General features: G+C 35.8%; 1 protein-coding gene across 27 annotated transcripts in view; it reads left to right on the forward strand.

The window, feature by feature from the left end:
- Positions 1–22,990, forward strand: part of CELF2 (CUGBP Elav-like family member 2) — a 785,403-nt gene extending 762,413 nt beyond the window's left edge. For 11 of the 27 annotated variants that reach the window (XM_073619451.1, XM_073619461.1, XM_073619458.1 and 8 more), the window contains 4 exons: positions 5,289–5,417; positions 6,185–6,382; positions 13,316–13,459; positions 17,923–22,990. In XM_073619451.1, coding sequence (XP_073475552.1) covers positions 5,289–5,417; positions 6,185–6,382; positions 13,316–13,459; positions 17,923–18,050 — 599 coding nt within the window. In that variant the 3' untranslated portion in view covers positions 18,051–22,990. The remainder of the gene's footprint in view (positions 1–5,288; positions 5,418–6,184; positions 6,383–13,315; positions 13,460–17,922) is intronic. The other 16 variants (XM_073619456.1, XM_073619465.1, XM_073619460.1 and 13 more) reach the window with 4 other exon arrangements.
- Positions 22,991–27,555: the final 4,565 nt, after the last annotated feature.

A 27,555-nucleotide genomic window follows, 5' to 3' on the forward strand; every position in this document is an offset into this window, starting at 1 on the left:
TTTACTGTGAGACAAACCATGCAGTGGCTTCTCAGCTTGACCAGGATCTGTTCCTCTAACTTATGGCTTAGTCGCCTTAGGCTGGGTTCCCATCAGTGCGCTGCGGTTTGGGCTCAGAGAGATTGTATATGCGTTGTACACACAGTTTTTAGTGCGCTCCCATTGATTTTTATTAGACTGTGCATTTTCTGAAAGCACATCAAAGATGCAGCATGCAGGACTTCAATGCACTTTCATGAAATTGCATGGCCGAAGAGAAGTCAATGGGAGCATGCCTAAAACCACATGTGAAACGTGCATACAATCACACTGCACCAAAACTGCAGTGCACTGGTGTTAATCCGGCCTACATGAACTATATTCATTCGACAGATGAGTACAAATATGTTTGACACTTCCTTGACATATGAAAAAAATCATTTGGCACAGTTTGTTAAAAAGAATCCAACAGTATACTGTATTTGGCAAAGACTAGGTAAGAAATCATTTAGTCATTTAAAAATAATAACTTATCAACCAGGTGATGACAAAGAGCGATTATGCACAGTGTACCTATGCTCCAGATTGTGGCTGGAGGTGTTCGCTGTTCACTGAGCAATTGAGTTGATGTTTCTAACAAGTTACCAGAATTTCAATTCTATAAATGGTCCCTGGTGACATCAGTTAGTATAGCATTGCTGAGAATCTGTAAAGGACTTCCAGCTACACAACTCAGTAGAAACAAAATCGAACGCTAGGCAGATTTAAAGGAAACAAATTAAGACACCTCTGTAATCATTAATACATCATTAAATCTATATTTTAAATGCAAGCAGTGTGAGTATCTGAATTTGAATTTGTATCAGCCTCTTGTATGTAGTCCCTGTACAGCAGGGCTGGAGTTTGAAAGAAAGCAAAAGCAAAGAGCCAATCAAGAGTGATGGAGAGAGATGAGCTCATCACTGCGCTGTCTCTGTTTTGCTGTCCGGTCACTGGATGGATGGACCAGAATAAGTTAAATGATGCTGGCCAGGGAACTGGGGACTTCTATTGGCAGAAAAAAATACAGTGGGGGGAAATCTGTAGATTAAAAGTAAAAACTGCAGCAAAAGTGTGTTTTTTTGTTATGCTTTAAAGTGTTACTAAACCTAAATCTTTTTTTACCTTAATACATTGTTTGCATTAAGGTGAAAAGCGCTTTCAGTTTCTCTGTGCCCCCCTTCCCCTGTATGAAGAGGAAGACAGGGGAGAAGAGATCCACGCTGGGCACGGCTGCATCTATTCTCCCCTCTTTTCCTCTTTACTGCTGTCAATCAGATGCAGTGAAGAGGACATGGGGGGCGAGTCTAAGTGGTGCTGTGTAAGTCTAAGGAGTGCGGCTCCATAGACACACAGATCGGGAGCGCGAATACTACGTTCTCCACATAGCCAGCGGCTGGCTATGGTAGGCCCAAGAAGAAGAAGAGGAGCCAAGATCACCACCAGGGACCCCAGAAAAGGAGGATCAGGGCCACTCTGTGCAAAACCACTGCACAGAGCAGGTAAGTATAACATGTTTTTTTATTTTAATAGAATTTTTTTTTTTTTTTTTAACTTTAGTAACACTTTAAACCCCTTTCATACTTGTGTAACTTCAAAGGTGCGCGATTTTGCCACGATTCCGTGGCCGCGATTTTGACCCAATTTTGCTGCGATTTCAGGGAATGCCTGTGTAACTCGCATCAAAGTAGTGCAGGGACTACTTTGAAGTCGGCATGACTTGAAGTCGTACTAATATGAATGTTAGTCATTGGAAATCATGGGGAACGACTTGTTATAGGACTTTGCAGTCCCAAGTCGTAGGACAAGTCGTACAAGTGTGAAAGGGGCTTTAAGCTACTTTCTGGCTGGGGTTCTCCTTTAGGTGTCATTTCCTTTCTTTTTGTTAGAACGTCTATTGTCATTACAGAGGAACTAAGAATACTGTTGTGAGGTAAAAGATTTTTGCCTAATTCATTATCCCATGTACTTATTAGTGGGTTGGGCAGAGTTATTATGATTATTAAACATGATGTATATAGCGCCAACAGTTTGCACAGCGCCTTACAATGTTAGGGTAAACAATACAGTTACAATTCAATTCAATACAAGGAATCAGAGGGTCCTACTCGTTAGAGCTTACAGATATATTTTTTACTGGAATATTGATATTTATGCATATTCCTAATACTCCTACAAGGTGCGTTTCACAAAATATTTGGGGTTGTCATTAGTGGCTGTGTCATCAAGTGAGCTGTCAGAGAATAGTATACTGTATCTGCACTGTGTCAAGGACCAGTAGATTGCAGACCTAATTTGTTACACCCACTGCATGCAATGCAGACTATCCACTCAGCCTCAGTAAATGCAGCAAAAAGCACCATAAGGTTTGGAGTCCTGGCTTTTTGTATCTGGAGAAATATAAAATACTACCCACAGTGGATATTATTAAAGTGAGTATGTGTTTACAACTTCAAGAAGCAGGCATGCCAGCTGCGTTATACTCTAAAGCCAAACCCGGGGATCTAAGATCAAGAAATCCACCACAGAACATTTTAAAATGTTTCTCTCTGAAAGAAAAAAATATCACTTTATTAGCCATTGTATATGTACAGAATAACTAAACAGTTCAATTTTATTCTGGTAAGAACACTACCTTATTTTTAGGGATTAACGGGGGGATGAGTATTTATATACAGATTATTATTAACAAATCAATACATTACATACTTTCCAATCCATAACAAGAAAAATAACGGTAGAAAACTGAACAGACACCTTTTCCTTCATATTTTCAGTTAACAGTTTGAAATGTAAAAAAAAAAGAAAAAGTTGTTACAATGCTATAAGAAGACCCAGGAGCAAGGGAAAATCTGCTTTCCGAGTAGATAGAGGTAGCTCTATTAAAGTCTGCCTTTTATGGTACTTGAAGGGCAAGACAATGATAAGAACTGGAAGATGAAACAAGTGCCTAGCTGTAGCTTTATATTCTCTGTGAACGGAACCTCTAGTTTCACGTTGTCAGAAGGGAGCCATGCTTTATTATGATATTACATTTTTCTGCTGTGCTAGCACCTCTCTTTCACACATTCTCATTTCAGTTTGTTCAAATGTTTTGCGGGTATGATTCCTTGTACAATGTGTTTTGTACAATGAATCTTGGCCCAGATTAGTACCTCTGCCAGTTGCCTGGTTAACACATTCAAGGCTGTAATGCTGAAAATAATACATTATGGATCTTTACCTTTTTTAATGCTGAACAGCTTTTGTCTGGAAACCAAGGAAACCTACTACAGGGAATACGTCTCCAACACAGCAAAGAGATTTGGACTTATTATATGAAATTATGCACAGGATGTTTTGCTAACAGTGTTAGCCTCCCCTGTTCTGCATAGTGATCTAACTAAGCAGAATGGAGTACATGAGTCTCCAAATGCCTTTATCAAACATTTTTTTGCTCCAGTGTTTTTTTGTGTAGCTGTGTTGCGTTTATGGGATACAATCACAAAGAGAAGGTGCTTAAAGATCTGTCTCAGTCCATTTGTCTAATTGTTTTTTAAATCATGTGACAAATATATACAAAAAGCAAGGTGAGAAAAGAAGCTACTAAAGCAGTCTTTAAAATGTATGTACAGCCAATTGTTTTTTTTTTTGTTTGTTTGTTTTTTTAGTTTGAAATAGAGTAGGAAAGAGCCAGAGCCCCCTGTCATGTTTTTATTGCTGTCTGAGTTCCACCACTAGGTAGATTCATCCCACTGTTTATCCTGGTGACCACTGTCATCAAAATAGAAAGCAATGAGAAATCCAAAATGTTGTAGTTGGGACCCGAACAGGAGGCAGGGGTAAATCTTTCAATGAGTCACCCATGCTAATGACAACTGTCTAAGAAGTGAATTCCCCTCACCTATATGTGTTTCTTTAGAACCAGAAGTAAATTGACATTTCCCCAACAGGACACTTACAGTCAAACAATAAATTGACAAAGTGTTAACACTAGGGATAAGCCAAACATATCTGGGTTCAGCTCATGGAGGTTCAGCTGAACAAAGTTCATATTACAAATTTAAACCCGATTGAAGTCAATGGGAGTGGAATCTGCAAAAAAGAAAGTGTATAGGGGCTTGACACCGCCCCAGGGGACATGAACCAATGCAAAAAAAAAAGCAATTTCGAAGGGAGCAGTGAATTTAAAGTACAACATTAGAATGCAATATTCCTTTTAAGAAAAACTGTTTGGGGAGGGTCCCCTAATCCTGTCTGTGAAGTAGTGCATCTCCACCATGTAAACAAAGTAGTATAGCAAAAGTGACATTCACAAAGAAAAAAAAAGTTCAGTTGTCGTTTCCCTCTAAGCTTCCTTTATTTTGTAAATAATGCATAAAATGCATACCAGACCCCCATATGCATTATTTACAAAGAAAAGGAAATTGGAGGAAAATTAAATTACCAGCATATTTTTCTATATGTCACTTTAGCTAAACATGTTTAAAAAACATTTGGTACACTTTTTAAAGGTGAACCCCCCGAGCAAAAAAAAAAACCCAAGCAAAAAACCCCCCACGTGGCCCTAAAAAGCCATAATATACATTTATAAAAACCCCTATATGCAGTGCCCCTACTTTTAACAAGTCCTTTAAAAAATAGATAAATAATCCAGCATTGCACATTCACTGTCAATCATTATAAAGCACATAGGCCAATTGCCAAAAGAAAAAAACCCTGATACACCATTCCTGCTCATGCCACACATGACAGTTCTCCAGGGCTAACCTTAGATTTATTTACAAGGGCCAGAGATGACATTACTAAACGAATATATGGCCATATGCACCAGCCAGCGCCTTTAACAACCACTGACAGAGAGAAGCTGTAATTTATAATAGCAGCTCCGACTAGACAAACAACCAAGGTTTGGTCAGAACACCCATCCATACTTTATCCAAAATGTTAACAAAAATGTTTTGGCTGCAACAACAGTGCTGCCTATCTTTACATTTAGGTTCATACCGCACGAGCAGTAACGGTGACAAATTCCCTTTATAGCAGTAACAATTCACCTGAAAGATTGTTATATATAAATGTGAAGTAAACCCCAGTAAAAAAATGAGGTTTTATCTAGTACAGTATCACTTTTCATTTTAACCTATTCTTGTAACAGAATATAAGTTAATTGATGCTATACCATTTTCATTTGCTTTTCTAAGGTTTTCAAAAATCAATGACTGTAGGTTTGTTTTTTTTTATTATTTGCAGATCTCTATTAATTTAAACATTTTTATTTTTAATTCTAGTGGCTGGATCAACTAATTCATCTGCTGGAGCTGCCATGAATTCTTTGACCTCTCTCGGCACTCTACAGGGATTGGCTGGAGCCACAGTGGGATTGAATAATATTAATGCACTAGCAGGTACCGTAAACAGTGAGTATTTGGTGCTGTGGTGGATGGCATTTTCATTGGATTTTTTATATTAGCATTATCAATATTGGTGTGTAAGAATTAAAAGAAAACAGTTATGTATTGCAAATACTATATTTCAATATTTCAATTGATCTTCCACTTCCTGTATAGTAACTACAATTTTCATTTTGCATTGAGATCAGTGCAGTGTAGTCACATTGTGGACAGGGTAATCTTAGTTGGAAATGTTAGTTTATATGGTTACTAGTAAATGACAATCAAATTAAAGCACCAAAGCAATAAAAACTTGACAGAGGTTCTAACCCTCTTACACTCTATCCCAAAACAAGGCATACATTTGGAAAAATGTGGGCTATTTTTGACATACACTTTAGAGAAAAAAAGTAGCTAGATACAGATAGAAAAAAAATGAAGCACATCATAGTCTTGAAATATACAGTATATGATGCTTCTATATTTTTGTTATTTATATACTTTTTGTTTATAGTCTTGTTCTGTATAACAATTTGCATGGTTCTGTTTAAGAAAAAAATGTCTAATGTAGTCAAGTTGAACCACCCAATTTGTAGATACATGCATGCATTTAAATATTAGCACCCACCATTGTTTTTAAGTGCTTTTGTATTAGTTCTTACTTGGTGTGGTCATCATTACTATTGCATGCAGTGCAGTCGTTTTTGGTGTAAATGGTATTATGGTCAATATTTATAGAGAGCACTAATGAACAAGTGCAATTTCTTTTCTCTATTGTTGGGTTTTTTGTAAAGTTGCTCAAATGCTCTCAGGTATGGCTGCTCTGAATGGAGGACTCGGCGCAACAGGCTTGACGAACGGCACAGCCGGTACAATGGATGCCCTCACCCAGGCTTACTCAGGAATTCAGCAGTATGCTGCCGCGGCACTGCCAACACTTTACAGTCAAAGTTTGCTACAGCAGCAGAGTGCTGCAGGCAGTCAGAAGGAAGGTAAGACTTTCTAAAGAATTTAGCATTGTAAATTGCTTTATCCAAACTGTAGCTTAAGAGAATGCTGCATAGGGAGATATTTGATTGATGGCTTTAAAGATGACTGAATTTTCATTAGATTTATTTTCAATCCACATCTCCTGAGAAAGATGACACTGTCATATTTATGGGCCCTTGTTGTATAATAAGGACTTATTGTAAATTTGGAGTCAGCATACAGTCCATCCAGTGGACTAGGCTAACTTTAAAATGACATTACCTACGTCCAGATTTAAGTCTTGACTGGAGAAGCACAATTTTTCAAACTCTAATGCGTAAGAGTCAACACATTATATAAGATCACATTTTGAATGGGGACTTTATTTCATAGCATTATTCCTGATGAGATCACTTGAGATAAAAGTTTCCTGCTGTGTTTTCACCATTCCTGTCATTTTTAAATTAGTGATATGACAACTATTAACACATTAGAGACTGAAAGAGTTATTAATTCCCTAGTAACTTAGCACATTTCAACCTATCCTTCTGCAGCAGTGAAGGCAACATCCAAAATGTTGTTTTGTTTCTGCTATTGTATTACATCAGCTTATGAGATGCTTTGTAAGATTTAAAAATGATGCCTATTCATTAAAAGTCTTTCAAACAGAATTTCTAAAATCTTCAGACACTTTCATAGGAAAAACCACTACAGTTTTATACTAAGCACTTTTTCTCTAGATAAATAAGCACATTTTAATATAGTCAAAGAGGGCTTTTATAGTCTCCAATGTAGTTAGAGTTTTTGAGATATTCTATGCAAGATATGCAGATATATATACAAGACAATATATGATAATAATTCTTTACATTAGATAGGGAAAGCATAAAAGCAAACTTACACTCTAATAGTATGAGTACAGCAATGTCCTAATAATGGGATACAGCATATTCAAATCATAGCAATGAAACAGGTGTCCTTATATTAACCACCAAATATAATTTATTTATTTATTGTGGGATGATTATGATGAATCAGAATTCCAGTAAGCATAGAAATAGATGAGCTTATTTACGTAAAGTGATTGTAAAGTCTTTTTTTTTTTCTCTAAAAATAACAAACATGTTATACTTACCTGCTCTATGCAATGGTTTTGCACAGAGCAGCATGGATACTCCTCTTCTCAGGTCCCTCTTCGGCTCTCCTGGCCCCTCCTCCCTGTCGAATGCCCCCACAGCAAGCAGCTTGCTATATGGATACCTGAGCCGAGTCACAGCTCCCTGTGTCCATTCAGACACGGAGCCCTGGTTTGGCCCTGCCCCGTCTATATCCTTATGGGCCTACTGACTTTGACTGACAGCAGCGGGAGCCAATGGCACAGCTGCTGTGTCTCTGCCAATCAAGAGGAGAGTCCTGGATGGTCGAGGAACTCGTGGACATCGCTGGAGAGAGATGGGGCTCAAGTAAGTATTAGGGGGGGACTGGGGCGGCTGCTGCACACAGAAGGTTTTTTATCTTAATGCATTGCACTAAGATAAAAAACCTTCTGTCTTTATAACCACTTTAAGTTGAGCATTGACTAAAGAGTTGAGAATATTCACACAATAAATATTTATTTCAATTATCCAAACATGTGCAGAGGAAATAAGTAAAAGCAATCAGCTTTACTTATGGATGCATTACTTAAGTGAATATTCGCAAAATGTATTGTGTGAAGATTCTCAGCTCCTTTAGTAAATCAGCCTCAATTCTGTCCTTGGGTATGGGGTATGGGTACACATTTTATCACATCACATTACAGTTTTGCCATTATGCTTCATCAGAGTCATACCTGTATTAATAATCTTCAAGACAAGGTCCAATTTTTATTTCCGTTTCCGCTTCTGGGCATCAATGACTAGGGTATTTGTTTTTCATGGGTTGTCAATGTGGCAGTCTGTGGATGAAGGCAAAATTAAAAGAAAGATATGTATTATTGTCTCTGCATCAATATTTTTTTTTATTGGCTGTAATGACATTTTTGTAATGTGTTTAAAAAATTGGCATTCTATATTTATCCTTAGAAATTATGATCTCGGAACATGTATGGCAAGACATGTTCTTATATATAAAGACAAGTTTCCCTTCAGAATGAATCCTAATATAGTTTTCTAGATAATATATTCAGATGATTTCAAACTGACTTCATTTATATCTCCAAATTTGACATCTGGCTCACTGGTCTTTAGTTATCTGATTATATCATACCTACAATTCTGTGTGGAGAGGCTAAATTTGTATGTTGCCAGTCATCTAGAATTATTTCTGACAATAGTGACTACTTGCACAGCTCTGGTAGTGGCGCTGAAAGGAAATCTTTAGGCTGCTTTAATATCCTGGAATCTATACCATCTGATCCCATGGCCTCGTCAACAGCTTTCCACCAGTGAAAGCAGCAACTAAACTTTTTATTTTAAATAAAATATTTGTTTATGGTATTGATTGTGGAATTTTTGAAATTATGTGGTTATCTCAGCTAATTACTGCTTTTATTAATAGCACCAGGAAACAGGCACATATTTTCCAGGAAAATGTTTCATTGTATAGGTGTTGCGTTTGTCTCCTCAATACTAAATAGATTTAGACACACACATTTGTACACAGTTTCTCTTGTTTATTAAAACTAGACCTTGAAGCAGAGAGAGTATAGGTAAAGCCAAACCAGGCTATATGATATGCTCCGAACTCCCAGATCGAGACAGCATGTAAATCAGGGTCAGCAACCTTTTTCCACTTAAGAGCCGGATTCAATGTATGTGAATGCATGGAGAGCTGCATTCACCTGCTAATAAATGAAGATAATAATCTGGACCCCTTTACATTACACAGACCCCGCACTTCTGGACCCCTTTACATTACACAGCCCCGCACCTCCAGACCCCTTTCCATTACACAGTCCCACACCTCCGGACCCCTTTACATTACACAGCCCCTATACATCTGAACTCCTTTACATAACACAGCCACTTCTGCATATTACACAGTACCCCCTACCCAGCCACCCCCTGCATATTACACAGCCCCCCCCCATGTTATGCTTTAAAATTGCACAGACTCGTGGAATATCGATAAACTACTTAAAAATCTCCACAGGCGACGCTTTAAAAATTTCTACAGGTAACCAGTTTAGCGTTACAGAGGAGGTCTTGTGCTAGAATTATTGCTTTCGCTCTAACGATCATGGCGACACCTCACATGTGTGGACCACAGGTTGCCGACCCCTGATGTAAATTATGACTTATACTCTGACAAGCAATTATTATTTGGGTAAGCTGTGAGTGTTGGAGAAATTCAGCAGTCTGCTTTAAAGCCCAATTTATATCAACTTAAATACAAAGGTCTAACACTCTAGCTCTGACTTAGCAGGGACGTGCTAGACCTATGCAGAGTGACAACACTGCTTCCACAAAGAAAGAAAGATTGCATCTAAAAATTCTCCAAAATACCCATGCCTCACTTCCAGTGGACAGTTATATTTCTCTTTAAACATCAATGTGGGAGATGCACATTGCAACTTGTGTAGTCTTCCCTTTCCCTTCTGTCCACCCCTCCTACCTCTTGTGAGGTTTACTTTTTCAGCTCATGATTTCTTGTCTTTTGTTATCCCTTTCTTTTCTTTTCCCTCCTTCTCTTTTGCCCCCTTTTTATTTCTTGTTTACTTTATCTTCAACTACAGAGCATTGTAGACAGCATTCTCTCTAGACCAGGTATAACTATTGTGAAATTATCATTGGTGTGTGCAGACTATTCCAATAGGTTGTGTACCCCAAAGCTCAAACACACATGCATGCGTGTGAAAATATAATATATATAATATATATAAATAATATATATATATATATATATATATATATATATATATATATATATATATAGATATATATATAGATAGATAGATAGATAGATAGATAGATAGATAGATAGATAGATAGATAGATAGATAGATAGATAGATAGATAGACACACACTTATAAATGTAAACAAATACCGTATTTATCGGCGTATAACACGCACAGGTGTATAACAGTATAACACGCACATTCATTTTAAGAGGGAAGTTTCAGGAAAAAAACGTAAATTTTAAATAAGGGACTTTGAAGCAAAATAAGGGTCAGTGCCCATTTGCAGCCTCACCATTGCTATCAATGCAGCATTATCAATGCCCGTCTGCAGCCTCACAAGTGCCATCAATGCAGCCTTATCAGTCCACATCAGTGTAGCCTCACCATTGCCATCAATGCAGCAGCCTCACCATTGCCATCAGTGCAGCCTGAACAATGCCCATCTGCAGCCTAGAGGGGACAGAGAGGGGGTGGGATGAGTGCCGACAGATTACATTCAGTGAGAATCACCTATGATAGGCAGAACAGTGGTCCAATGGCAGCCCAGGAGACAGGACTTCCTATTACAGAGGCTGCCAAGTAAACAGGAGATTCTCGCTGTATGTAATCTGATGGCTCTCGTCCCGCCCCCCTCCCTGTCCCCTCCAAGGCAGCTAAAATTGAAGTATTGGCGTATAACACGCACACGCTATTTGCACCCAACTTTCATGGTGAAAAAGTGAGTGTTATACGCCAATAAATACAGTATTTTAAAATGTATTAACCACTTAAAGATCAAGCCTCTTTCTGAGATTTGTTGTTTACAAGTTAAAAATAGTTTTTTTTGCTAGAAAATTACTTAGAGCCCCCAAACATTATACATAATTTTTTTTCTAACACCCTAGAGAATAAAATGACAGTCGTTGCAATACTTTCTGTCACACCATATTTGCGCAGCGGTCTTACAAGTGCACTTTTTTTAGAAAAAATACACACAAATAAGACAACAGTAAAGTTAGCCCAATTTTTTTTTTATATTGTGAAAGATAATGTTACACTGAGTACATTGATACCCAACATGTCATGCTTCAAAATTGCACCTGCTCGTGGAATGGCGACAAACTTTTACCCTTAAAAATCTCCATAGGCGACGTTTAAAAAAGTCTACAGGTTGCATGTTTTAAGTTATAGAGGAGGTCTAGGGCTAGAATTATTCCTCTCACTCTACCGATCGCGGCGATACCTCCCATGTGTGGTTTGAACATCGTTTTCATATGCAGGCACTAGTCACGTCTGCGTTCACTTCTGCGCGTAAGCTTATCGGGATATTTACATTAAAATGCAAAAAATAAAATAAAAAAATGTTTCATTTAAAAAAATGAAAAAAAAAAAGGCCCTTTAAGAGCTATGGGCAGAAGTGACATTTTGATGTCGCTTCCGCCCTGTAGTGATATGGAGATGGGTGGGGGCCATCTTCCCCTCACTCGTCTCCATAACCAGCAAGGGGACAAACGCGATTGCCTCCGCCGCTGCCGACTGGATTGCAGCGGGAGGGGGATCTCGCAGCAAATTCACCACAGGGACCACTTTTATCTTGTAGCAGACTGCCCGCTGAAGAAGAGCATATCGGAGTTATGGCAGTTGTTGGTGCCAGTAGTTTTTTATTTTCATTAATTTTTTTTTTTTTTACAGTAGGAGCCCCGTTGGGGGGCTTTGGTGAAATATCAAGGGTCTGAACAGACCCCTGATGTCTCACTTTTGTGGCAAAGAAAGGGGCTGAGGACAGAGATTCCACAGCCCCTTTCCCTGCACCGCCAGATGCACTCGACAGTGAATGAATGGGAAGTGCTCTGTACTGAGCGGCTTTCTGTTCATTCACAAACCGAAGCCTAGTAAACACAGTTCACTAGGCTTTGGTTATGAATGAACACAGTGAGTGATCTGTCAATCAATCACTGTGCCCATTCAGAAAAGGAAGCAACAGGTAAATGACACAGGCCCAGGCAGCAGGAGAAATCTACGCCGCATGGGGTTATTAAGGTGTGCCCAGGCACACCCCTGCGCATGCCTATGGAAATTATTGTAAACACACAAATCCCTGTTCTGTGAGGAGAGACAGATCGTGAGTTCCTAATAGCTAGGAACCACGATCTGTCATCCCCTCTCCCTACAGTTAGAACACACAGTCAGGGAACACAGTTAACCCCTTGATAGCCCCCTAGTGTTAACCCCCTCACTGCCAGTGACATTTAAACAGTAATCAGTGCGTTTTTATAGCACTGAACGCTGTATAATTGTCAATCATCCCAAAAAATGTATCAAAAGTGTCCGATGTGTCTGCCACAATGTCGCAGTCACGATAAAAATTGCAGATTGGTGCCATTACTAGTAAAAAAAAATAATAAAAACGCCATAAATCTATCCCCTATTTTGTAGATGCTATAACTTTTGCACAAACCAATCATTATACGCTTATTGCAATTTTTATTACCAAAAATATGTAGAAGAATACATATTGGACTAAACTGAGAAAAAAAGTAGCTTTTAAAACAAAAAAAAAATGGGGATATTTATTATAGCAAAAAGCACAAAATAGTGGGGGTTTTTTTCAAAATTGTCGCTCTTTTTTTGTTTATAGCACAAAAAATAAAAACCGCAGAGATGATCAAATACCACCCAAAGAAAGCTCTATTTGTGGGGAAAAAAAGGAAATCAATTTTGTTTGGGTACAGCGTCGCACGACCGCGCAATTGTCAGTTAAAGTGACGCAGTGCCGTATCGCAAAAAAATGCTCTGGTCTTTAAGCAGCCAAATCTTCTGGGGCTGAAGTGGTTAATAATAAATACAGGCCCCAACAGTGTGTTTTTTTTCTGTGAATCATAAATAAACAGATGACATCCATTCTAACAAGTTATTTTGAGATAATGTTGACAGCTCCATGGGCAATAGCATGCAATTATCCATATGAACGAGATTTTAAAAGTTGTGTGTGATTTAACTAATAAGTAATAATTCCGGAATGATATAGGTCACCCTGCTTCAGGGTTACTATTTTATAAATATACTAAAGTGAAGTTATCTGTATTTTATCCGAAGGTCCAGAAGGTGCAAATCTCTTCATTTACCATCTACCACAAGAGTTTGGTGACCAGGACATTCTCCAGATGTTTATGCCATTTGGAAATGTTATCTCTGCTAAAGTCTTCATCGACAAACAGACCAATCTAAGCAAGTGCTTTGGTAAGTAAAAAGACATTAAGATGCTAGCAGATGAAATGCATTACAATTTGCATTGAAATGATTCATGTTTTAGGTATATTTTACACTCTGTATTCTATTATATGGGTTCAAATACATATCCTAAAGTAAATTTGAAGCTAAAGGTAAATTTCCCTCAAAACAAGAGTTTCAGGGTTATGTAACTTTAGCAACCTGCTTGATAAGCTGCACAATCTGTGGCCATTTCAGCAAAAGAATAAGCAAGGTAGATGATTAAGGTAGGCGATTATTTTATTCTGCTAGTATGCAGAGTAGTGGTTTAAGTTAAATATAGCAAAAACCTCTATCGAGAACCTATTTAATCTTGGATGCCTAGAGGAAAGTAAAAACCTGACTTCTCTATATATGCATTTTAACTAACAAAACACTATATTTCCAGTATAGAATATCATCCCTTTTTAATTGTTAACAGCTCAGAGTTTTATTGATACCAACACCACTTTGTTTCCCTGAAGCAACTAATTTGTTTCTGTCTTTTATAGTTTTAGGGCAGTTTAGGAATGTGACTGGCTCTTCATTCATGACTGGTGTTCTTTCTGATACTTTCATACATAAATACAGGTCTAACTCGAAAAAAAGCAAAAAAAAAGATCTAGGCTGCCTTAGCTGGTGTCTCTGTAGTATAGAGGAAAAGATGTAAGGGAAAGTGAGACAGTTTTCTTATGCCTGGGACAATTTCTAGCATTGCCTTATGGAAGCAATAATCTCCACTGGTTTTATACAGACTGCAGAAACACCATTAACTGCTGCTTCCGGTCAAGGATTTTTTTTTTTTTTTAGTTTTGTAACTGCAATCTTGTGTCTTTAAAGGATTTGAAATTGGGGATGAGCATTTTGATTCGCAAATGAAACGAATCACAAATTGTTTTGATTTTCTCCAAATATATTCATGCAGATTTGTCCAGTTTTAGAAAATCATATAATTTATGAGTTAAACATATTCCAGGATTGTGTAATATTTCTCACATCAAATATATTTACATGGGAACATTCAGGCAAAAAAATAGGGTAATCATAAATTAGAAGCTTTGTAATCTGTAATTTCTCTTCCTGTATGCATTTGCCAAGTGCTAGACTGGCAGCAACGCACTAAGCATTAGACCATTATGTGCTAACCCTTCCTGCCCCAAAGTGAGTGCTGCTGTGAAGGAGACTAACATCAAACTAGATGAAGATACATATGCTCTCTCCATGTAAAATATATTTTGATAAATACATAGCTGGAATGAAGTTAGCTTTTTGTATCTAGAGTTTGATCATAAATCTGCCAACTTTAAGCATTTTTGTAGGAAAATAGGAAAATCAGGAGATGCACAGTGAAATATGGCACAACCTTTTTTGATTCTTCTGATGCTCTTTGTTGGGATTTGAGGATCTTGCTAGCAGGCATAGCAATATATAGTATTTTTGATGCAAAAAGAAAAAAAAACATGAAGCCAGCATATTTTTATTGGCAGCTGCCTTTAACATTTTTTTTACCTTTAAACAAATATAGCATTATTAAGTATTATTAAATGAACAGACCTCTTAGACAACCCTGCTGTGGTTTAATATTAGCTCGCATATTAAGAAAACAAGGCAGTTTTTTGTTACCTGTAATGAGTTTACTTGCCATTCTGAGTGCAGGACAATATATTGCCTTCCTCTTATTTTTTATTTTGTATTGTTTAAAATGAGCTAAGCACAGACACAATAGTTCACAAAGGAAAATGAATAGAAGCTGACAAGTGAATGTAGTGAGTAAATGAAACTAATTACTTTCTGTGCTGGGAAATGCTGTTACCATACTATCTAAGTGTCATTTTAAGAATACCTAATCGTCCCTCTTTGTGCTAGAGCCAGACACACCACTTACTAGGTAGCTTTGTGTGTATCTTTTATGCTGTCACACTGGTCACATGCTTCATGGTGACAGTACTCTCTTGTCTCATGATCAAAGGTTGAAAAAGAAAACCTCAAAGTCTGGACTCCATATGTTCATGTTACTTTACCATTTGTGCAATAGCTATAAAAAAAACTGTATCATTTTCTATTTCATTTGATGTTCTATGTGCCAATTATTTCTGATGGTGATGGGATTGCACCTATTCTAACTGTAAAATTATTTACTATGGCCTATACACTAACCTTTATGCGTACTCATATTTAGTCATTGTATGTAGTCTTGCATTTTCTCTATTAACCGATACCGGGCCAGCCGCCGCAGTTTTACTGTGGCAGGTTGGCTCCCCTGGGCAAAACGATGTCACCTTACATTGCTTTGCCTCTTGGCCACTAGGGGGCACGCAGCTCTGGTGGTGAGCCGCAGGGGCACATGGCTCTGGTGGTAAGTTGCGGGTGCACGTGCCTCTGGCGGCACGCGCACCCTTGGCTCACTGCCAGAGCCGACGCGAGTGCCCAGCGGGCGCAATGACCACCAGGCACCCGCAATCACTCGTGACAGCGAGAACCACACACACACAGATCCCGGTTCTCCCAGGGGAGAAGAGACTGATCATGTATTCATACTGATTATTAACACTGATCTGTCATCTCTCCTAGTCAGTTCCATCCCCCCCACAGTTAGAACACAGTGAGGGAACGCAGTTAACCCCTTGATCGCCCCCTAGTGTTAACCCCTTCACTGCCAGTGACATTTACACAGTAATCAGTGCATTTTTATAGCACTGATCGTTGTACAATTGTCACTGGTCCCAAAAATGTGCCAAAAGTGTCTGATGTGTCTGCAGCAATATCACAGTCACGATAAAAATCGCTGATCAGCACCATTTACTAGTAAAAAAAATAATAATAAAAATACCATAAATGTATCCCCTATTTTGTAGGCGCTATAACTTTTGCGCAAACCAATCAATATATGCTTATTGCGATTTTTTTACCAAAAATATGTAGAAGAATACATATCAGCCTAAACTGAGGAAAAAATGTTTTGTTTTTTTTTTTAATTTGGGATATTTATTATAGCAAAAAGTAAAACATATTGGGAGTTATTTACAAAAGGCAAAACCACTTTGCACTACAAGTGCAAACTACAAGTGCAAAGTGCACTTGAAATTGCACTGCAAGTGCACTTGGAAGTGCAGTCGCTGTAAATATGAGGGGTAGATCTGAAATGAGGGGAAGCTCTGCTGATTTTATTATCCAATCATGTGCAAGCTAAAAAGCTGTTTTTTATTCACCTTGCATGTCCCCCTCAGATCCACAGTGACTGCACTTCCAAGTGCACTTTCAGTGCAATTTCAAGTGCACTTTGTACTTGTAGTTTGTACTTGTAGTGCAAAGTGGATTTGCCTTTAGTAAATAACCCCCATTGCATTTTTTTCAAAATTGTTGCTCTTCTTTTGTTTATAGCGCAAAAAATAAAAACAGGTGATCAAATACTACAAAAAGAAAGCTCTCTTTGTGGGAAAAAAAGGACGTCAATTTTGTTTGGGTACAGCATCGCACGACCGCGTAATTGTCAGTTAAAGCGACGCAGTGCCGAATCACAAAAAATGGCCTGGTCATTGAGCATCCAAATCTTTCAGGGCTAAATTGGTTAATTTACTTAAGAATGCATGATTAGCATCATCTTATATGTTTTTGATACTATGTGAGATGATTTTGGAAAGCGATGCAGTTATTCCCAAATCCACATCATTTTAATTTCTGACATTAACAATGAATTATTGAGCACTGTTTTTCATGCTTAGATTTTAGTAAAATGGCCTGTATAGATTTAGATCCAAGCCATATTGGGATGGTTAACTAATAACAAATATTGGCTGATTTTTTTTCCTTTCCTTTAAACCTACCTTTGCATTTAAAAAGACCCTCTTTTTCAAATATTATCAATCTGACACACCAGGCATCTGAGCTGATATTCCCATACCAAGATAGCCATAAGCCAGTGTGGCTATTTTTAAGTGGATACCAACCTATATGCCATTTAGATTAAGGACTAGAATGTGTGTGGGGCAGTCACTTTGCTACTCTTTGTCCCTCTGAACTAGCAAAAAGTTTCAAAGGACTCTTGCAAATAAATTGAGTGTCTGCATCTGTATGCTTTGTATTAAATTAAAAAAAAGAAAAAGGAAAGAAAAAGAAAGAGAAAATTCAAATCCAGTGAAACAGATCACAGAAGTAGATTATTGGGCACACTGGTGTTAAAGTAATATTTTAATATTTCACACATTACTAATGATGGGCAGGCTTCTAAATGAATAAATATTTGTACAGCATATGCATATGTGTCATTTAAATAATAAACTGTCTATGGCCACTTTAAAAGTGAGTTATTTTTAGAAATGTACTTATTTGTCTATCATTGGCTTAATTCTTAATTTGAAAGATTTTACAGCTTTGTTATTACTAATTTCAGTTGATGAGTTAAATTGTTAAACAATACCAGCTCTATGCACTTTGTTCTGTTTTATCCTTCACAGGTTTTGTTAGCTATGACAATCCTGTTTCTGCCCAAGCTGCTATTCAAGCTATGAACGGCTTTCAGATCGGCATGAAACGCTTGAAAGTTCAGCTGAAGCGCTCCAAAAATGACAGCAAACCTTACTGATCTTAACCCCAGAAGCTTTCTGCTATTATTTTAGCTTTCTTAGGGTAAGTCCCATGAGCCAGCCTATTCTTCACTTGGGGCTGAGGAGGAAAACATTGCCAACACTCACCAAGAGAGACAATTATTTTTACATTAAACGCTTCCATTCCCATCTACCGTGGCCCTCTGCGCTTGCCATTTACTCTGGCTATATTTTCTTACCCAGAATCCAGCAAGTTGTGTAACAATGTTCTGTTCCACTTTTCCTTTGCCTATATTTTTTGTAAGACATCTTTAGATTTACAATAGCAGCAAAACAATGTGCAATTAAACTCTGCAACCACTGGTGCCATCAAAAAACAAAACTGAACACAAGTTAGCTTTTCAAGGACCTGGTTGTATAATAGTGACACCAGCAGTTAAGGAGCTAGTGCGGTGACCTAGTATGAAAATATTGCCAATATACGCATATTTTTTATTTATTTCAATTTGTTTACATATATAAGGAACACTCACACACACAGGCAAAAACAAAACAATTCCTTCCACTGCGTCAAATTGTTTTAGAAGATTCTAGTTTTTTTTTAAGTAAAAAAATTGACAGAAACAACTGGTTTATCTTTCTGTTATTATGGTGATACATTTTATTTGTTTATTTATTGATTAATTTATTTATTTATTTCATTAATGAATTATTAATTTATGTATGCTGTTATTTATTATAATTATACTATGAATATGTTTGAAAAAGATGTGTGTTTAAAAAGACGTCTTAGAGAACTGTTTCTAAAGCTACAGGGTTTTAAAAAATTACTAAAGTGAGTGAATATACTTGATGTTTCTTGAGAGATAAATTTAATAATAAAGGAAGCCACAGGCCTGTAAATTTTATTTGTAAAAAAAAAGAAACATTTCTATTTTTATACAAAAATTTTTACTGCCTCAGAAATAATGGGAGTTATTTATTGTTAACGTATTGGATATCTAAAGAGAAGTTCTCAATGCTAGATAGATACCTTTTAAAATAGACTCTAGAGTAAAATAAATACATTTTTCTTTAATTTTAAGTTAAAATACCCATTATGCACAAATCACTCTCTTCCTTTTCTATGTTTTGTTTGGTATTTTTGTTTCCATCATGTAGTAAAAGATTTGTCCTGTGACTTATCTGTTGTGTGGCATTTGTTCAAAATGGCCGCCTTTTCCCTTCTGTAACCCTTCCTTTCCTTCCCAAATCAATCCATCTGCACTAACTTTAACTGGATGGTTTCTTTTGGGCTGTTCATTGTGCTTTGTGTAAAATATATGCTCTATATATTTATAAATAAATGTGAATTATGGAATGCATATATATTTTAATAACTACAAAGATTTGCATTACATTATATTCCTACACTGGTTAACCTTTTCAGTGCTGGAATGAGCAGAACTGCATTTTTTTATGTATTCCTGAGCAGACCAACACTGATGGACTAAAAAAAGTGATTTGTTTCTGCTGCATAGATTCTGTGTAACTTTATACTCTTCCTTGTTTTTTTTTTCCCTAGAACATCTCCATGCCTGTTAGTTCACCGTTTGCCTAGCATGTCCCTGTGGCGTCTATTTAAAAAAAAAAAAGTTTCATCGTCCCGTCATTGTTTCTGATGTCTTTCTGACCTCACATCATATTTGATTCTCCAAATGACTTAGTTTGACTTCTGAAATTTGCATGTGATCTCATCTAGCTAAGAATTCTGGAAAACAAAAAGTCAATGTGAAAAACATTGCAGCATTCACGCAAGACTGAAATTTACTATAAGAAAAATTATAGAAAAAAAAGACAAAAAACCTGTGGCAAAAAAAAATCTTTTTTTTTCTTTTTTTTTTCTTTCATAACATAAACAGACTTGAAAGTATTATACAGGGATTAGCATTCTGTCTGGTCACTGTTTCCTAAAGCAATATGTGTCCAGGAATTCAGAATGTTGGTTTCTAAATGAAGCGGACAACTTCCAAAACAGTTTGAGAAAAACTGTCTGATTTTAAGTCTCTAGAGCTCTGTAATAGTTTTTACATTTTTTCAGGCAGTGTAAAGTTTTTTGATAAGGCCATTTTAGGTGGCTCACTTTCTCATTAAATTATATATATAGAACCACTTTTTTGTAGATTAGTATAAGAAAATATTTACCCTGTTTTGGGGCAAATGCTACCTAGTTCTGTCACCTTTTGCTGAACTGACTCACAGTTAGACAATCCATGGTTTAATGCACATGAAATTACCTATATTTTATACTGTTTAAATGTACAGAAAAGAAGGTAAATGTATACTGTGTCATGTTGGTGCTTCTATGAATTTAGTTGTGGCTTCATTAAGTCTTAAGAGTCTTCAGTGTTCTATGTTTAATAAGTTTAACAAAAATTGGTTTACTTGAACTAAAATAATTTTCAGATATTAAAAAGTCTGTTTGCTATAATTTCATGTGAAACAAAAACTATTCCAGAAAAATAAGTTTTGTGTTGGCTTGTAAAGCATTGATGTTCTTATTTTTTATTGTGGGGAAACTTAGATGTGTTTGTGTTCAGCAAAATGTGACCTGTTTTTTTTCTTTGCAAGAAAAAAAATCAGTGAAAATACAGTGCCAAATTCCAAAGGTACTTCCTGCCTAAAGCTTCAGTGTATTTCGTGTACGAAGTAATTTGATAACATGGGTATTTTATTATGTGTTTTGTATAAATCCCTTCTATTTAAAAAAGAGAGATTACGAAATTTGTTAACTTGCTATCCTGTGGTCTTGTTGCTTGAAATTGTTATTGTTTGTTATATCTCTTTGATGTTTTTTGGTAATACATTGTATACAGTAAGTGCCCATGTTCCACTTTTTTAACCACTCTGCACATCGAATCTGTGAAAGCAAACCTCACAAGTCACAACTGTACTTTTTCATGGTCTGTGGAAGTCTTTATGGTGATGAATGGTTGAACTACTATTCCTTTTAAGCATACTGTCCTAAAGAATCAGGGTATATAAAGTACACACAAGCACACCAAATCCATGGTTTATAGATCATATACATAAGTTATTGTAGAACATACGAAACTTCCGCTTTTTAAGGTATGATTAAGTAAAATATATAGAGCATTGACTGCTCATATTACAGAATCAGTCATGTAGTATCATGAAGTGCCATATTTGTAGCTAATAATCTCCATCTTCTATATGTCATCAAAACTTTTTTTTTTTTTTTTACCAGCATCTATTCTCTATCATTGTTCAGAGAAAACCCATTATTACTGGTCCAATTCTTAATGTTGATTTAGGGTGGCCTCTTTGTACTGCCATTGCTCTTCTTTAAGTGAACATAATAGCATTTGATTAATAATGCAGTGCCTGATCTTTAAACCACAGCAAATGCTATTTTCCAGCTACTGACAAACACTAGTACAACCCCCTGAGTACCAAGTTATGTGTTAAAGTCAAAAAATGATTTTCTATAGGTTCTTGTAAGTGTTTACTACTTTAATCCTGGGTCCTACCAGATTTACATGAGGGCTATTTTTGTATAAGAAAAAAATAATATTACTAAATTATATCTATATGTCATTCTTGGAATATATGTATAGAGATATATGATAGAAAAAACATATTTTTGTTACTTAGATTAACTCATATTTGGCTGCATTTCAAAATATCTCATGTATTAATACATAAAATGATTGAACACCAGCTTGGATGCTGATAAGTATTATTATGGAGCTTTGATTGCTAGATATGTGAAATTATTTTTAAACACTCATTTAGTAATACTTTAAGAGAACCTGTTTTCATGTTCTAGACTGTCATTTCTTTTTCTTTGTTCATCGCATAACCACCCTTTACAGTGGGATAATTCAGGGAACTGGTCCTATCAACAAGCAAGAAGTTGTAACTGTATAATGACTTAAAAAGAAACAACTGAAAGCTCAAGGGACATACTGAATGTCCTGCTGTATAAAAAGTTCGTATCCAGCACTGACACAGTTAATAGGTACGCACTGAAGAGACGTTGCTTAAAGGATTAATATGTTCAACTTTTCTTTCACTTCAAGATTCTAGTTTTTTTGGCTTATGTAACTGAAGTCATTTTAACTGTTCTGTTTTATTATCTCAAGTGCTAAATACGAATAAGAAAAAAAACTTGTAGTTTCATAACATTTTAGAATTACATCATACAAAGAAATGTATTTGTGTTTCTTTTTTGTGCTGTGAGAATTGTTGTTTGTAGATTAAATAATAACTCATTTTGTTTCTAATTACAAATAGTTTTTGAGTATTGTCTGAGAAAAGCCAAAGTTACTGAAATTTTAGTGGAAAATGTAAGATCCTTTAAGTATTGTTTATGTTTTATTGATGCATTTTGGTTCTGTTGTGTGATGGAATTTGAGCCAAAAAAAAACAACAAAAAAAATGGCTTTCCTATTTCTACTAACTGATTGTACTTATGCATTTTGTACCAGTGCAACATTTTATACTGGAGATTAAAAATACAAAAGGAAAAGTTGTGGCTTACTCTTGAGGGCCCTAAACATGACTGATTTTATGTTTGTTTTTTGACTGGCAAAAAAAAGAATGGTTTTGTTTTCAACACTTCACAAAAAAAAACTTTGGCTTGCTTTTTTATTTGCTTATATCTAACGTTAACAAATATGTCTAAAATGAAAGCGGTAAGTTTCACTTTTTATTATGTATTGTGCAGTTACACACTAAGGTAATTAGCGCTAGATGTACACAGTCACTTTAAGTGGATAAATGTATTAGTAATAACTAAAACTAAAAAGTAGGGGGTTTGCTTTTTTGCTGTTTAGATCAAACTTTTTCTGACTCTTCTGTCCTCATTGTGAACATTACTGTGTAGTTGAAACAGTCAAACTTATTTTTGTAATGTATGTTATTGTGTGATGCAGTTTTTTGCTTCTGTCTCCAATATTAAACCATTTTCCTAATACTTGTCTCTTTGTGTGTTGTGTTTGTTGGTGCTCATCATGTGGTAAAACATCTATACACTTCACTGTTTAACGTCTGTTTTTCCTTTTTATTTTATTTCCTGTATCTTTCTTACTTTATTTTATATATGTTGCGTATATAGATTAAAATTGATTCCATTTAAGTGAAAGCCTAAATGTGGACAAAAAAGAGGGAGTACAAAAAAATCCCAACTTTTTGTTCTATATGTGTAATTTTAATTTATGTCATTACGTTAGCGACAATTGTTTTCTTCCATGCATCAATTATGAATACATAAAGGAACAGAATAACAACTGCTATGCAGTTTACTAAAAGATCTTATTTTTGCTAATAATTATCTAAGCCTACAAATTGCACATTTGCCCTTGCAAAAGGTTATTCTCAGCAGATTAGGTCACATTTGGCTTTAAATGCCTAATAACTTCCTTGTGTTTGCAAAAAAAAAAATAGTCAAAATACAAGCTATATCTTATTTTGTGAAACAATAGTATCCTAATATTCTTGTCATCTACAGGATAGAAAACCTAGATATAGGATGACCATATTTGTTGTGATATTCAATCTTTCAGCCAATGCTGTAAAGCAATGCAAAGTTCAAAAGTCCAGCTCAGTAACTTTACATACAGATCTTTTATCTTTGGTTATATTAGTGCATGGTCACGTCTTAACTTATACCATATAAAGTTTGCTTGTGTAATAAATCCAATAGGTAATCTTATATTTTGGGATAAATTGAAACCATTGAGTGTGTTTCTCCATTATACCATTGTGTATATGTAAATACTCTTATAGTGATTGGAGTGAATTCACATATACAGTTAATCTAGTTAACAAAACGTTTGCCTGTCTGGGCCCATTACAGCTTGAGCAGCACATTATAGATTATTTAGGAACTCAGAACAAAGTTCTTAATTTTATATATAATTGAAGCACACCTACAAACAAGTAATTGCCTTTTAGTATTTGACCACAGCTCTCAGTTAGAACCATATTTTTGGTTGAAGTGAGGCTGTAGTGTGCCCAAGGTTATTCCAGGAAAGATTAAAAATTGTTAGGGACTGTGAAAACACAATTACACATGGCACTTCTAGGAAGTCATAATACCGTCCATAAAACCACATATTACAGGCCCTTGTAAGAAAAGATTATTAAAAAAACAAAACACATGTACTACTTCCTCTATACTGAAAGTAATATATTATACAGTGACTATTAGTTTTTATAGAGGTTGAAATTATGCCTTGCTGCATGTAAGAATCCAGTGAAAATATAAGAGTGAATTTTGATAACATTTGTAACATGCAGCCCCAAAGGCATTCACAAAAATTCTATTTCTTTTGCTATAACAATTATACATTATTCAGAAATGAGCATTATTTTTATTTATTTTAGACTCCAACATAATGCAAATAAATGTGGTTGCTAAGCTGAACATTACAGGCCTCAATAATGCTACAGATCTACAGCATAATATATGAATATAGATCTATTTGCATAATGTATTGTCCTACCATGGCAATCCCTTGCATTGAATGTTACAGCTCACTATCAAGATGAATGGTTCAGAGCCTCTCAGTTATTAGGCCTTGTTTATCCACAATTCTGCCAACAATGCAAACAATGAAACTGTGAAAATTGTTGAATATATAACTTGTTATACAAAGCTTTCCACATCCAATCCTAAAAGGTTACACTTGTACAAAAGGAAAGCTGCTTATTATCAATTCATTCAGTTATGATGGCAACAATTGCAGTGCTAGCACTATCATGGTAAACAGTATCCATTTAGAAATGTCTGGATACATGCCATTTCCACAGCAACCCAAAAAATACTCACATTATTTCACATTTTAGTTAATAAAGCTTTTGTTTTTTCAAAGGTGAATATTGCAGTTTAGATACACCCAATGCAAGCAAATACTGCTTATGTACACTATAAGTTTTGTAAACCATCAAGTATGGGAGCTGTAAAAAAAAGTACTTACAGTACATTGATATGAGTGTAAAGACTTACACATACTAGAGGTATATTTACATTTTAGAATTTTAGAACAGACCTTTACTAAAGGGGATGGAGGGGATTCAGTTTGAATATATATGTTGAATATATAACTTGTTATACAAAGCTTTCCACATCCAATCCTAAAAGGTTACACTTGTACAAAAGGAAAGCTGCTTATTATCAATTCATTCAGTTATGATGGCAACAATTGCAGTGCTAGCACTATCATGGTAAACAGTATCCATTTAGAAATGTCTGGATACATGCCATTTCCACAGCAACCCAAAAAATACTCACATTATTTCACATTTTAGTTAATAAAGCTTTTGTTTTTTCAAAGGTGAATATTGCAGTTTAGATACACCCAATGCAAGCAAATACTGCTTATGTACACTATAAGTTTTGTAAACCATCAAGTATGGGAGCTGTAAAAAAAAGTACTTACAGTACATTGATATGAGTGTAAAGACTTACACATACTAGAGGTATATTTACATTTTAGAATTTTAGAACAGACCTTTACTAAAGGGGATGGAGGGGATTCAGTTTCGCACAAGGCCTTTACTGCTAGTAAATCACTTATTTTTACAGTCCAGCTGTGAAGGCTGAACTGTGGGCTGAACTTACTGGTTCCCCACTGAGGAGGAAAATCTTCATGTATTCTCATGGAGAATCTGTTAATAAAATGCTGTGACTCGGAAATGCTGACAAATTAGTGCATCATTTCTCAGACCACTTTTGGTATTAATATATTGAGTACCTATTCTTAAAGGGGACAATGTCAACTAACTAGGAATGTTTCTGCTGGGATGAGAGGATCCAACAGGGGCTTACCCTCTGGCCTAAATATATATAACTCAGGAACATACAGAAACAATTTTTAATTTTTAAAGTTAACAGTTACAATAGTAAAATATATACGTTTGTAGGTCTTGTGCACTTTACATGACATTAATCTATCCAAACTCTAAATGTAAACAATTAGAGTTCTATAGCATAGCAAAAAGGGTTTTCATAAAAGTGTACCTAATGCAAAAATCATCATTGACGATGTCATGATTTTAATCAAGTTCATGCATTTTAAAATACTATTGCACTGCCCTAATGATAAAAGCCAGATAAATGAACCCTTTCAGTTTGAGAATTTTAATAATCTATCTTTCCACTCAAGTTCTAGTTATAGAGTAAAATGTAGCCTTTGAGCACCTTGATTACTTGAAAGTAATTTAAGGTGGCTCATTAATTCAGAGAAAATCACCAGTTATCCCAATCCTAGCTCCAGTAAAACATTTACAACTACAATCTGTCAAGAATTAGGTAGTAAAATGTTTCCCAGGAAGCAGCCTTCAGTGCTTTTAACCTGAAAAAGTGCTCATTTTTTACCTTTCATTGTATTGGAAAGTCTGTGGGTCATGATTGACTAATGTTCCCTGTTCTATAGGAAAAAGGAATTGATTGTGTTGGTTAGAGGGGTTAAGCTAAATGTAATGGGGTGGGTACCCACATATTCTATATAGATTTGATGAGGGGTATATGTATTGTTGTTCTCAGTAACATATTTGCCCATTATGCCCCTATCCCAAGGGGTCCCAAAAATGTTTGAAATATGCCACAAAATTAAAAAAAGTTTTACTTCTTTCTAATATTTCTAAACAATAACTGAAATGTGTTTGCTATGTACTGTAATTTAATGTTTACTGATAGAGTAAATAATCTATTTGCTAAAAAATATTATTCAGAGCCTAAGAACTGGATATATTATAGATGTCCCCTTACATTGTCTTCCATTACCAATTCCCAGTATCACTGGCAATTAGGGAAGAAGATCCTAGATACTGGACAATTGGTTTGATACGTCTATAGATTATTGGTAAGGTAACACAGGTGACATTATCACACAGTATCCTTTTCCTTCAGAAAAGCAGCATTTTCTATGAAAGCCTGGCTGGCTGTTGGCAAATTTAATATAAAAAAAAATAGACACTGCTGGCAGTGTCTTGCACAGCACTTCTCAATCTAGTATGTACAATATGTCAACAAATGAAACCTACCAGCTCAAAGAGAATATATAAAGTTTTTTTTAATATATTTTCTGAATTTATGGTCAATAGTGAAAATGTATTTCTTTTAAATAATATCAACTTCCTACATAATAACATACATTTCCTGCATTATGTAAAGGAATGCTAAAAAAAATTAAGCAGACGTCCAGGAGGGTTAAAAAAAATATAGACTGCTAAATGAAAGGCACACCGCACTCCCCTTTCCTAATATGGCAGCGTGGGACTGTGTAGGTTGCTGAGTTATATAGAGGCTACCATCATGAATGCTGGCAGCTGTGGTCTTTCTTATTAGAAAGTTCTGCATGCTTTACAAACTAAGTGACATGGATGCAACCAATATTCAATATCTATCTATAAAGTAAACACAAATAGTTAAAATAAAATAAATATCAGTTTATAAAGGATAAACCAATGTCTAAATTGACAAAAAGCAATTGTATTTACCTTTTAAATACTAAATGCATGTAAGCATAGTTAACC

Source organism: Aquarana catesbeiana, linkage group LG03, assembly GCF_042186555.1.
Source record: "Aquarana catesbeiana isolate 2022-GZ linkage group LG03, ASM4218655v1, whole genome shotgun sequence".
Classification (NCBI taxonomy): domain Eukaryota; kingdom Metazoa; phylum Chordata; class Amphibia; order Anura; family Ranidae; genus Aquarana; species Aquarana catesbeiana.